Below are 14,245 nucleotides of genomic sequence, written 5' to 3' on the forward strand. Positions count from 1 at the left end.
TCGTCTGTTGAAAGACAGTAATTATTAGCATAATGTGAAAAAAGCAAAGGTGAAAAGTTATTTGCAACTATCGAAGAAGAAGAAAAAATATAATGTTACTGACATTGACTTGTTTACATAAGTAGCAGGTAAAATACACCGTCTAAATACGAAAACCAAAGAAATATATATGCAAAATTTGAAACTCGAGTTCCGGTTAAACAATAATTTTTTTTTATGAAACTGATCTTCATAAATTCTTCAAATGGCAGGAAAAATAATCATACAAATTTCATTTCACAATGGACTCACAGGCCGCTGCTATTTCAACTTCTAGTTTTAATACCTACCTCATTTTTGTGCTTAAACTGATAGAACAAATAGAACAAACTGAACTACCTACTTTTTTTCATTTTGAGAACACTATAACATCAGTTCACCTTACGTGTGTATGATATTTAAGATTGTATTCTGTTTTCATATTTTAGCCAAGAGAATGAGTTAAGACGGTGGCTCTACATACTAAAGTTTTTTTTATATTTCCTATTCACTCATTCTTGTTTACTTGTTTATAACCACTTACCTGTGAGATGGCTTCTGTTCATCATATTATATATTTTAAAAGACTTCATTTTATCGAGTTATGTATTGGAAATTATTATTACTCAAAAAAACATTTTTAAAGATGTTGTTTTCTTTCTGAGAATTATATTCTATCAAAGTTTATTAATAAATGCTTTATTCTATCTTTTGTATTACATAGGGTGTTTCAGAATTGAACGGCTCAATTTTGGGTTATCAATAACAAAATAAATAAAAACTGCCTAAACACATATGTCTCGAATTCCGATGCCTTCCGATTGCCCTCCGTTACGACGCCCTCCGATTCCAAAATCCGATGCCTTAGATAGCTCTTTTTGAGTGAACAAAAATCTATCTTATGTGTCTGTAAACTCTCTAGCAGTCACAATTTAAGTCCGATTAGCAAAAATTTGTTATCAAGAAGGGTTTTGGTATTTGAAAGGTCAAGTTCGTTCCTGAGAAAAATCTACCGATAAACAAGGGGTGAGGAGATGAGCAAAGAACAAAATTTTGAATTTTTTCAAAATAACATAATTTTTTGTATTTTTTATTAGTTTTAAGCAAAAAAGGACTCTTGTAATTTTCTCGAGGCGATTAGTTTTCGAAATAAAAATTCTTGAAAAATTAAAAACACGATATTCGATTTTTAGAAAATGTGTAATTTTTTCAATCTCTGGGGGAATTCGCTTAGCTGACGCAGCTCCTGTGTTTCGAATTTCTTTTACTCAGGCTGTTTTTTATGTTGTGACAAAGTCCACAGTTTCTAAAGACAGTCCCTTATGTGGTCATTGTGTATATAATTTTCACAGAAGTATGGTGAATTGTTCAAAACGAAATCACTTACAAAGTTTCGAAAAAGTATTAAACAATAAAACACTACGTAGTTTGAACTGTGTATCGGTTGAGTAATACTTGAATGTGAAATTTCAACTCTTTAGATCTTACTGTTTGTTATTGAAAATAAAGTTATAATACAGACAACAGAGGGAAGGCATTCAAGAACATAAAATGTAATAGAGTGGCGTCATGAAGAATATGATCATGTTTGTAACTCAATAAATTTAATGCTTTATTATTATTATGAGTGTTTTTATCATGTATCTTTAAATCAATTTATTATTCGTCGATCAAATGGAAATTCACTTTTCATAATTTTTCAAATAAGTTTAAAATTGATTTTCATAGAAAAAAAGGTATTTAAACATTGAAAAGTGAATTTCCATTTGATCAATGAATAAACTGATTTAAAGGAACATAATAACAAGTTAAAACAAACAATTGACTGAGTTAGTTGTTGAAATATCATGTATAGACAGTGTTTATTACATTGTCACACATACATAACTGATATTCCCATATAATATATGCTACACAATTTGTGCCCTCACAGGTATACAGTGACGTTTACGAAAAAATATTTCAAACAAAAGTTGTTTATTTTTTTATAAGAAACTTTTTTTACATTGAAACTTTTGTTGTAACTTTAACAGTTTACAAGGTGGGTCCTACGGAGCCAAGACCTAATTGACCTATATTGCTCATTTATGAACTCGACCTCACTTTTTATATCCTGAGCATGCTTGAATTTCAACTTGATATCTCTTTTCGTTTTTGAGTTATCGCGATAACAGACTATTGAACACCGTGATTTTTATACCATGCATATGAAATACATACAAGGTATATTAATGCTACCAACAAAATTTTGGTACAGATGTTCATAAAATCACCAAATCAGTCCGTTTTCGATTGTCTTTCCGTCTGTCTGTCAACACGATAGCTCAAAAACGAAAAGAGATATCAAGTTGAAATTTGGAGTGCTCAGAACGTAAAAAGTAAGGTTCATTAGGTTGATTGGGTCGTGGATCCGTAAGACCCATCTTGTAAACCGTTACAGATAGAACAAAAATTTAATAGTAAAAAATGTTCCTTATAGAAGAATAAAAAAAATTTTATTGAAATAGTTTTTTTGTTAACACTGTTTACCCGCGAGGGCGCAAATTAGGTGAAAATTTTTTAGTATGTATTATGTGGGAATATCAGTTACATTTGTGTGGCTATATATAAAAGTGGATATCTATCTTTATTTACATGACGTAAAAAAACAAACGATTGGGTCATCAACACTGTCTATACATGGAATTTCAACAATTAACTCAGTCAATTGTTTGTTTTCACTTGTTTTAAATGTTTTTAACGACAAAAAGTGTCTTCTTTTTAGAGAAAGAAATCAGTAGAATCGTTTACAAAAAAAAATAAATTTAAATAGGTATATAAAATTGAAAATTGAAATGAAAAACGAAAACAAAACAAATTTAAATAAAATATGAATATTGATTTAGGTCATTCGATATATTGGTAATTAAATGTAGTTGTTATTAAGATTGAATAATAAATTTAAATACATACCTACATTTTTGCTCTAAATAATACTATAAAATATTATTTATTTAAAATATTTATATCTTGGTATAAACTAACAAATTTTAAAACTACCACATTAAATAATGGATTTTATAGCGAATAAAATAAATAAATGTTATGTATGGCGTAAATATCGTTTACCTTTAAAATGCACTGCTAGTATATTATTTTTTCAATATAAATATAAAATACCTGCTTCCATTCCATACTCATAATAATATTTATTTATTTTATATAATCGGTAATGGATTTCAGTTACATATTTCATAAAATTTTGTATAAATTTAATAAAAAATACTTTTTAAGGGGCAAGCTTTTATTGTACTAAAAACTAGAAAATAATTTTATCTGTGAGTCACTCATACCCGACTATTTGTAAAAGCTTGAGTCGCTCAATTTAAAATATCAAAAATGAATTGGCACGCCTCATCTACTCATCATAATTATTTTTCGATTCATTCTTGATATTAAGCGCCTCAAACTTTTACAAAAAGTCGGGTATAAGTGACTCATAGATAAAATTATTTTCTATTTTTTTGTACAATAAAAGCTTGTCCCTTAAAACGTATTTTTTGTTAAAATTTAAATGTATATATATGAACACAACCTTGCCATGCATTGTCATTCAAACTATATGTGCATGCAAAATTTCCGTTCAATTGGATACCGGGAAGTGGATCAAATTTCACTTGCAAGATTTGATTGCAGACAGACAATGGGACAGGTTAAACTAAATAAAGCTTGTAATAATAATTTTTAAAAACCGACTGTGGAGTTAAAAATGCCGTTTATCCGACTTTTTTTAGTTTTAATATTTTTTAAATTTAATTGAAAGATATGTACATTTTAGAAAAATTTTAAGTTATGGGGTTTACACACTGTTAATTTGAAGATTTTTGAACTCTAGATTAGTTTTTTTGTCAAGGTATACCCATATTTTGTCATTTGAACTGTCATCAGGATAGCTATAATGATATAAGACATATGTACCACACCGATAGTGATTATTTTGGCTATGGCCCACCAGCCCCAGATATGTGAGACGCATTCTCCATTCGTTTGATAAAAATAACAGAAATTTGGTACGGCATGTTAAATAAAACAGCTTAAAATTTTTTTGTCGTGTAGGTATATTCTACTAACTCTTTATGGTCACGAATAATTTTATTTATGGTAGGAAAGCTGTTTAAAAATTTGTAGGGCACTTTATTTGTTACAAGAGTGATACCCACCCGCTTCGCTGGGTTTAAAAGTAAAGATTGATAAAGATTGCTATAATATAATTGCCAAAGCCATAATTGAAAAATATGAATTTTTTATTCATGAACACCCCCGCAACCCCCCTTGTGGGTGGAATTTCGTAAAACCCGTTCTTAGCTGACCTCTACTTGGCAAAAGGAATATTCCTGCCAAATTTCAAGTCTCTAGGTCTTATAGTTCCAGAGGAATTTTTTATTCATGAACACCCCCGCAACCCCCCTTGTGGGTGGAATTTCGTAAAACCCGTTCTTAGCTGACCTCTACTTGGCAAAAGGAATATTCCTGCCAAATTTCAAGTCTCTAGGTCTTATGGTTCCAGAGATATCGTGATGAGTGACTATCTATATCTATAGAAAGTCTCCTATATATTTATAGATGTTCTTAAAGTAATTTTAACGAAATTTTAATATCTAACAAAATATCTGGAACAATTGTGCACAAGTTAAAAGTACAAGACTTAGATTTAGAAAAGGTAGAAAGAGATATCAATAAGATTCTTTCAAAGGGGGTCGATTTATTTTTATGAAACTTAAACCGTTTGAAAATTAAAAATTAATTTATTATTAGAGTAGAATGTTATGTAATATATTTTAGAAAAAAATTACGGACGCGTAATCCTAAAGAGAGTAGGTTTATATTTATTTAAGTTTAGTTAAATTCGCTTTTTTTGAGCTCAATATTAGTTACTAATAAATAGACTGGAATACATTAACAGATGTAACAAGCATGCCGTCAAGCATGATAATTTTCGTTAAGGAGAGAAGTAGCAAATAAAATACAGATTATTACTCCCCGGCTACGAACACTGTGACTATCCCATTTCTTTAATCACGCCATTCGATCTTTAAAAGGCTACCATACTGTAACAAGGGCTTTGGAATTTTGTGTTAATACCTTCAGGTTTAAAAGACTTTGGACAAGAAAATTAGGTATTATGATACAATTAATCGACATAAAAAACTAGAATTTATTTTGAAATTTTCCTTCAAATACCACAACATCTAGTTATTATCTTTTAAAATGTGTAAAAATCGATCACTTTTCCAGAAAAATACGTTTGACATACTTTATCAAGTTTTTATCTAAACAAAAGAATAAACCAAAATACCTCAAAACTATATTTGACTATATTTTACAGAAATGTACCAAAATCTATTTATAGTTTTGAATATAATAACACATTTAAACATCAACATATATGGTTTTAAATGGTCTGGAAACGGGTACAAACATTGATACATACACATAACATATGTAATACATATAATGTAACATACAATATTATTTGTATTAAAATATAATTGAATTTGATATCAGATATATGAGAACACCTATAATAAATCTTGATTTGGTACCATGTTTGACACTCAACTAATGTAAAATGTTTTTATATACTATACTGGAAATATTCATAAAAGTGTATATATACATTTTATTTATAACAATTTACACATTATTATACAGAATGAATCGATGTTTTTTATCGAAACAAATCTTAGTGCACATCAGGCTAGCGTACAGAAGAATTATTAAGTAAAGTTCCTAGGGATAGTCAGAGTTTACAAAACTGAACAAAGTCGCGATTGAGAGAGCAACTTTATTCGAGTACCTAAATTTAAAAAAAAAATAAATTTAACAAATTTAAAATTTTATTTATTAAAAAAAAATGCCAAAATCATTTGGAACAACCTACAAAATAGATGTCTTAAAATATAAGCCCCCTCCCCTCCTTGAAAGTTAGTAATAGTATTTTCTTTATTTTCTTAGTAGAGTTAATAAGAAACTAGGTAAGGAATCAGAACATAAAAAGCGTGACTCTTTCTGTAGCTTCCTTGATTAGCGTAATTAGTTATAATCGTATCTTTTATATACTTATATTAGTGAAAATTCCTAATTTTAAGTTTTATATATAGTTTAAAATTCCAAAACCCAACCAACTCTTCCATAGTCGACAAATTCAACCCAACCAACTCTGTGATTAAAACAATACAGAGTCAAAAAAAAAGAGATACGTTCAAGATAAGTGAAATTTACCAAACTTTAAATACTCCCAGCCATCTTTCTTTTAGAGCCTTCTCCAATTTGAACCGATTTTGAGGACTGAAACACTCTCAAGTAAACTACCTTTCAAATGAAACAAAAACAATTAAAATCGATTTATCCGATTATAGGCGCTACGATGACACAGACAGACATATTGACAGGCAGACAGATACACACACATAACAGTCAAACATATAATGCTCGGTTTTTGGTTCGGGGGTTAACAACCATGGTGAGTGAGTTTAATTTAGATAAAATAATAATAATATATGCATTTAGAGAGAAAAGTCTAAAATATAAAATAACGTAAATATCACAATGCAAATATGAAATGAATAAACTGAGCTTACCAGGTAAGTTACGAGAAATGAGTAATCAAAGTACTCTACGCAGAACATAAAGTTTTTTTTTTCATGATTTTTTACTAAAACCTGAAGGACTCTGTAATATATTAAAATCAACCTTTTTTCATATGGAATATTCGAAGCGAAAATTTTTGAATTTATTTTTCTTATTTTTGACAATGTGATTATTTATTTTCATTCCTACCAAACTAAAAAAAAGTCAATTTTCTTAGATCATTTGGTTTAGATTTTACCAACATATTAGCGAAATATTTCTATATTATGCACTAGGTATTAGCAAAAAGTATTTAACTTTTACCAATATAATAAAACTTAGGTATTCCAATGCACATATTTTAGAATAATGTATAAGTTGTCTTTGTAGGAATTAGGTAAAAGAGAAGCTTTCATAAAGCTAAATTTAATTTTGGGAATTTCTTACTTGAGTTTTTTATGTTAATAAATTCAAGTTATTTATCTTGTTTGTTTGAAAGTTAAAAGTAAATTTTTAACTTTCTAATCACCTAGTTATTTTTATTATACAGCTATTTTAGTACCTTCATAGCTTCTTCTTTTCCTTTAACGAAGTTTCTTATCGCACGTAACACATTTGGCTGATAAGAATTAGACTCACCTTAGTAAGATTTTTATGGTCACGCAATTTTTACTTAATTAAAATTTTAACTAAAACCCCAGCTGAATACGACAGGGTGTTTCTAAAGACTGTATAATACGACACAAGAGTTAGTTACAAAACTAACAGAAGACTTTTCTTTGAATTATTTCCATAAACTGCATAAATTTGTAGTTCCACCGTTTAAACTCCTATCAAATGCTTTAAATTAACTTCCAAGTGTTAACAAAACAACTGACTGACTTTTATTCATTATATCTCTTGTTGAAATGTCTATTTGAATGTCAATTGTTTGTAAATTTGATATAAAATTGTTTCATGTAAATATTTCCATAAAAATAAAACTTTAAAATTATTTGAAACATTTGAATATGTTATTTGAACATTATCGATGTTACGATCAAAATAATAAATTTATGAATGTCATAAATATTTCAATACAATCTTTTAAATTTTCTTTTTAAAAACAGAAGTCAGTCTATCTAGATAGGTCCTAGATATTTGAACAGTAGTCATGCATGTATAAAGAATTTTATATTATGGACATGTTACAGTTCAGAATCATTGAAGCATTGCTGAATAACTCAACAATTACAATACAATGTTATAAAAATATCGATACGTACCTCCACAATAAAGTTTATATTCCTATACAAAATTGTATTATATTTCGTTTGAAAATTATATACAATAATAAAACAAATTTTTTATACATCTTTCAAGCTATTTTGTTGCTGAAAGCTATAGAAACATGCATATGAAACTGAATCCATCTCAATTTAAAGATCCATTCATATTTTTAAAATCGTCTTTTTTAAAGCGAATGTACTTTGTTTTCTAAAATAGTAAAATTTGTTATAACATGGAAAATTTACAAAGTTTAAAAATCGCCCGGTTAATGCGATTTCTTCCTTGGAGCTCTCTCCAAACTGAGCTGATTTTGAAGAACATCGCCTCTTTTCTAATTGTTTCGGGCTCGGAACTCTAAACTAGTACTTGAAGCATAGCTAAGAACACTTTCCATTTAATAACCTTTTAAACAATAAAACTAAAATTGGTTCATCTGTTTAGGACTACCATGACAGCGACAGATAGACAGACACACTTAGAGGTCAAACTTATAATACTCCTATTTTTGGTTCGGGGTTTATAAGGCGTTGTTTTGACATCAACTGTAGAAAAATTGTTGTAAACTAAACGCCATTCAGTTTATATGCAAATGGAAGACAGAATAAAACCATTTTCAGCTTTCTACGAATTAATTTTCCGAACGGTCCCACATTTGCCCAAATAGATCATTACATACAGTAATGTAAAGCAGTCAATAACATTCTCAACTTGGTACAGCCACGATTCATAATGCAAAAATTTAGAAATATCATTGTACCGATACAGAATATTTTGAAATGAACTTCAATATATTCCGATGTCTTCCTGAACTTTTTCTTATATAAAATAGCATAACTTTTTCTTATATAAATGCATTTGTTATAAATCATAGTTTGTATATAAATGTCGTATACACAAGATTATGAGGCTAGTACTGAACTAGCTGTGGTACATTCAAAGTTACAAACATGTACATTATAGATCGTGAGTCCACAACAAAGCGAAATATTTATCATTATTTTTCTCTATCAATTGAAGGATTGATAAAGACACGTTTGATAATAAAGATAAATGAAATCTTAACCATTGCTCGACTGTTTTTATTTATAGAAATCAAGTTTCTCAATTCTCGTGTTTCATCGTTGATTTATTGCCTACTGTTTATGTCCAAATAATGTCATACACAACACTTTAAGCATTTGCAAACATCCTGCCCTTTGTTTCAATGCTCTGTTTCAAGCATAAACGCCAGACAAAAGAACATATCCACAAAACACGAAAATGGAACCATAAAAATTGAAAAGTTGGAGTTTCAAAAATTCAACCCTTAAGCATATATTTATCCACATATCAAATGGCAGAGAAAAAGAATCATAGAAACTTCCCTTCATAACGGGTTTTTGGTCTATGGTATAGAATTTATAAAAATAGTATCATATACATGACTCGCAAAATGCGGAAATCTATCTGATATAAATAAATCATTTGATGTATATATACGAATGCATGGGTATGGGGTATCCAGGCACTTTTCTTGAGAAGTGGCAACAAAAGTGCTGAAAGTGTCTATTGAATATTTTTAAACAACCTTTTTAATGATATTTAAGCAATTTCAAATGTACGCTAAATTAAATGCAATAAATAAGTGAAGGTAAATCCTTTCCTTAATTTACTGAGTTCGAATACTGAATTTATCCAACAAAATTTCAAGTATCAAAACAACATTGATCCACTTTCAAATTAATTTAAACTGAAACGGTGTACTATGACCGATTCTTTGGTCATCAAAAGAGTTTTCAACATTTTATTTAAAACAGAAATAAACTTAATTTGCTTTTTTCACATGAATATATTTTTAACAGTTCATTTAAACAAATCAGTAAGTTAAACATATTTATATAACATTACAATTTAGTTTTCTTTCGTATACCTACTTACTTATTTTCTTTTGGGAAATCATTTTTTCCAAATGAACACAGAATCTTCTTTATTCATATCATATTTTCTTATAATTTTTAGGCAAACCATTTTACATTTCATTTCCTCTTTCTTTCATTACTTAATGTATTCAATTAATATTTAATAAACAACGCTGACATCACATACAGTTTTATTAATGAGTCCATTAGAACGTCCTTATTTTTTTGCCATTTAAAATCATTTGCCAATATGAAAAATATAAGTTCACCCTTAGAATAGCCAGTTGTATCTTTGTAATGTACCTTTAGTCATCCTTCAGTTCAATATTTTGAAAAATATTCTTGTTAGACACATGTGCTTTTATTTTCAATCAAAATAAAGGAATTTTTATAATGACGAGAGCGTACAATTATCACGGATCAGGTACAATCATAGGGAGTGATCCAAGGTACACTAGGATGTGACAAATAGTACACCGAATAATATGTACTAATTAAATAAAAAGTTCAGTTTTTATTAATAGTAAAAAGAATAAAATGTACAGCTATGGTGTTTTTCGGAGACCCTAATTAAATCGTTATTTTTAAAACCCATAAATGTAAATTGTTAACTAAGGTGCAAGAGTCGTTCATTTAAATACATAAAAAAGAAAAAACAAATTTCTCTTTGCATTTGCACACTTAAGCAAATACATACAAGTCACGAATGTTATAAACATTATTGTAACATAATTGGAATGATAAAATAAAATCTTAATAAAAATAAGACCGTGTAAACAATGGCCCTAATTATATTTTTAGGTTGTGAACCGAAAAAACAAATAAAGTTCAAGCTCATGTTAGCATATTTTTTATAAAAAATTTCTTAAAAGTATTGAATAATAAATTTAAAAGTATTTCACTAAGGAAAATTTTATTTGGTGATGCTTTTTCGTGATCTGAAACTCTTATAAATGTAAAAAGTTTATACTTGTTAAAACGAAATATGTGACTACTTCATCATATCTGTACGTATACCGATATAAACACTTCACACAATAGAGCTGACTAAGGTGGCGCATTCGTTCGAAAGCTTACCGGATACTGTTTTAAATAAATTATTTTTCAGTAATTCCTTGTTTTATTCTTTCAAGAATTTAATTTTAGCTACTTTTACTTTTTACTGTGTAAATTAATTGTACTATTAGTTTAAAAAAGACACATTTCTGATTTGGTAGCCAAACTAATACGTGCGTACCTACATTTGTTTTAATCAGGATATTCATTATGATATAACGTATTATCTCTATTGTCTTTAACTTCTGATAACTGACTGCTCTTCTCTGCAACTGATAACTGACCGATAACTCACTTCCACATTTTTTTTTAATGAAATAACATAAAATTTTAACAAATTATAATAATATTTTTGTATATTCTCAAATGGCAAGCTGATTTGCTTAAAATAGTTTTAGTTTCCTAGGTAATCTAGGTCACCTTAAAATCACCTCAACCAACAAACAAAGCAGGACTATAATGTGCGATAAGGAACATAAGGATAATTTCTTATTCATCAAACACTCTCTGGATAAAAAGCGTCAAAAATTTTTACAAGTTTAGTCTACTTTGCGTCCAGTCATTTTTTATTTTATCCCTCAACTTTCAGCTGGTATTTTCTGCGAGAGGATAAAATCAAAAATAGTTGTTTCAAACATAAAAAGCATTGCAGATAAGGTGGATTTTAGAATACTAAATCTATAAAGTATATATCCTATTCGAAAATTTCCGTTTATTTTTTGGTAAATTACCCTGTATAAAGCATTCTGGCCGACTAAAATCCATACCAATAGATTTTTATATATTTTCTAAGCATATGAACGTGTTATGTTATAAGGTGATAGGACTTACCCATTTGAACTTGTTTGCCGTATACATATACTCATACATTGTACCTGTGTAAAATAGATAAATGTTTCTGAAGTGAAGTGCATTTTCATGTCAAGAAACCAATCCTCTTCTGCATAGAGTTCTTACCAATATTATACTAGGTACAACTCTACCTATATGGATACTGCTTGACTGCTTTTAACATATCAACATTTGCAAATTATTATTATTAGGTTTCACTAACATCGCATTGATATACACTATAAACGTTTTTAACACTATAATGGATAATACAAAGAAAAAAATATACTTAAAAAAAAAAATGTTTCAATTGTAATGCGAAATATTGTAAAAATTGTTGAAAGCTTATTGGCCGAGTAATTATAAATATGGAATTTAAAAAATAAAAAATATTTAATAATTTTGTCCAGATTTAAAAAAATATGTGGACATCACAAAAATTTTACGATAAATAAAAGAATTAAGGGAACGCAAAAATGAACATTTCTATTGAAATTTGGAAATCGAACATTTTCGATATCTTATTCGACAGATTATTATCAATAATAAGTAGTATTTTCTACAACACCGCAGTATTGTAGTTACGATGCCTGCTCTGTATGAGGAAGCTCGTAAGGTCAAAACCCACCCACATCAATAGATTTTTTTTAAATTTTAAATTAAAAAAAAAAAAAAATCACCTTGTTTTTTAATTAGTAAATTGGCAGCGCATAGTCGGTATGGAACTGAAGTCGTGTGTGTGCAAACCCTGTAGTCCACACGACTAACTTCCCAGAGTGAGAAAAAACATTAAAAAAAGGTCTTGTTAGCCTTCATAGATTATTCTTCGAACATGTAATGCAGCTTATGCTGGAACGATAATTAATAATAGATAAATTATGTTTTATCCACTTTTCAGATTCTGTTTATTCAGCTTTTTCCAGATTTTTTATTACCATTTAAAAACGGCTCAACTAATTCTGCTGAAAACTCTTTCAGTTCTTAAATACGCGATTACGCGTCGAATGAGCCCACTCATGTGTTAATATCATCGAGGCGAACTGGTTCGCTAGATCATCGAGGCGAAAGAATCCGAACGGACATACGTACATACGCACACACACACATACACACGGGCATCACATTGAAGAGGTTTGATTCGGATATTGCAGCCTTGAAATCGCGGAAATATGTAAAACTGGAGATTTTCAAAATCGGCCCCATTACATGAACCTCCTCTGGGAAGTTAAAAATAAATAAATTATAGCAAAATCACATTCTACCGGGTAGCTCACAACAGCCCGCGATCTTTTTTTAATTATTGTTTTTCTTTGATTTGGTTGATTCTTAACGAAAATCTATTAAAAATATAAAAAACAATTTTTGAATGTTGAATCATAATAGTTTGACCGTATTAATGATCAATAATTTTATTTTTAAGTACTTTTTGAAAACGTATAAGGCATATGCATGTTACTGTTTAGTCTTAATTAATTATCAAAGTTATTAAGAGCCGAAGTATAGATATTTTCATTATTTTCTAAGTTTTATTGACTTTATACTACGAGCAACGATAGAAAAATAAAGTTCAATACAAAAACGTGAAATAAGATATACAAATAGAAAAATTCCTCTTATTCTCTTCTATTATTGTGGAAAAAAACACTACGATTGCAAAAATTTATTTTATATTCTTCAAGTTAAATTATAGCTAAAATGTTTTATATATTTAGTATCCCAAAGCTATATAAATTAAAACAGTTTATAAATGTTAAAACATTTTTTCCATCCACCAAACACTGAAAACAAGCTTAAGTAATGTTGTTTTCGCTGTAAATATTATTCTTATTTATACCTAATGTAACATTTTCCTGTTTTGAAAACTCGTTGACATAATCATGCAATTGAAAGGAAGTATTTAATCCTTATGTTGTTTTTGTTTTCATATGTGTATAATATATTATACTTATATTATTTTTTCCTCCATTTCAGGTGAACATCCGGCTGCTATGCAACACGGAAACACGAATACAGCAGTATCATCTACCAATAATAATTGGTTGACTTTATATACAATAATTATTGTAAATACTATCATTATTATTACATACTCATCGTTATTATCAAGGAAACATTATTTGAGATGAAATAAATTGTAAAAATAAATATTAAAATTTTTTCTCAAAACAAAAGAATCAAATCAAGTAAGTCAACATGGCAACAAAACGAAATTATTAAAAGACAAAGTTGAAAAGAAAAAACTTTAAAATGTGTTTAATATTTATTACACTGAATTCCTTTAGAGAAATCCTTAATAAAATTTAAATAAATAATAATTATTTATTAAAAAAAATTATGTAATATTGACAATTTTTAAAATAAAGATGTACATATATTTTAAATTTTTCTGTAGTGTTTTTTAAAGCCAAAGATTTAAAAAAACAATACTTAGAAGAGGACTGTGAATATTTAACTTATTAATTATATTTTTGAAAATTGAAGAAAATTGTTAACTTATCAGATTTTTAATTTTATATAATTTGGCTTATTGGGTTATAGGTTCTATTTTTTATCTTTGGCTACAT

General features: G+C 28.3%; 1 protein-coding gene across 3 annotated transcripts in view; it reads left to right on the top strand.

The window, feature by feature from the left end:
• The window catches only part of LOC123297962 (zwei Ig domain protein zig-8-like), a 546,183-nt gene extending 532,289 nt beyond the window's left edge, over positions 1-13,894 (top strand). For all 3 annotated transcript variants that reach the window (XM_044879804.1, XM_044879802.1, XM_044879805.1), the window contains exon 6: positions 13,653-13,894. In XM_044879804.1, the coding sequence (XP_044735739.1) occupies positions 13,653-13,807 (155 nt within the window). In that variant the 3' untranslated portion in view covers positions 13,808-13,894. The remainder of the gene's footprint in view (positions 1-13,652) is intronic.
• The last annotated feature ends 351 nt before the right edge of the window (positions 13,895-14,245 follow it).

Source organism: Chrysoperla carnea, chromosome 4 (genome assembly GCF_905475395.1).
Source record: "Chrysoperla carnea chromosome 4, inChrCarn1.1, whole genome shotgun sequence".
NCBI lineage: Eukaryota > Metazoa > Arthropoda > Insecta > Neuroptera > Chrysopidae > Chrysoperla > Chrysoperla carnea.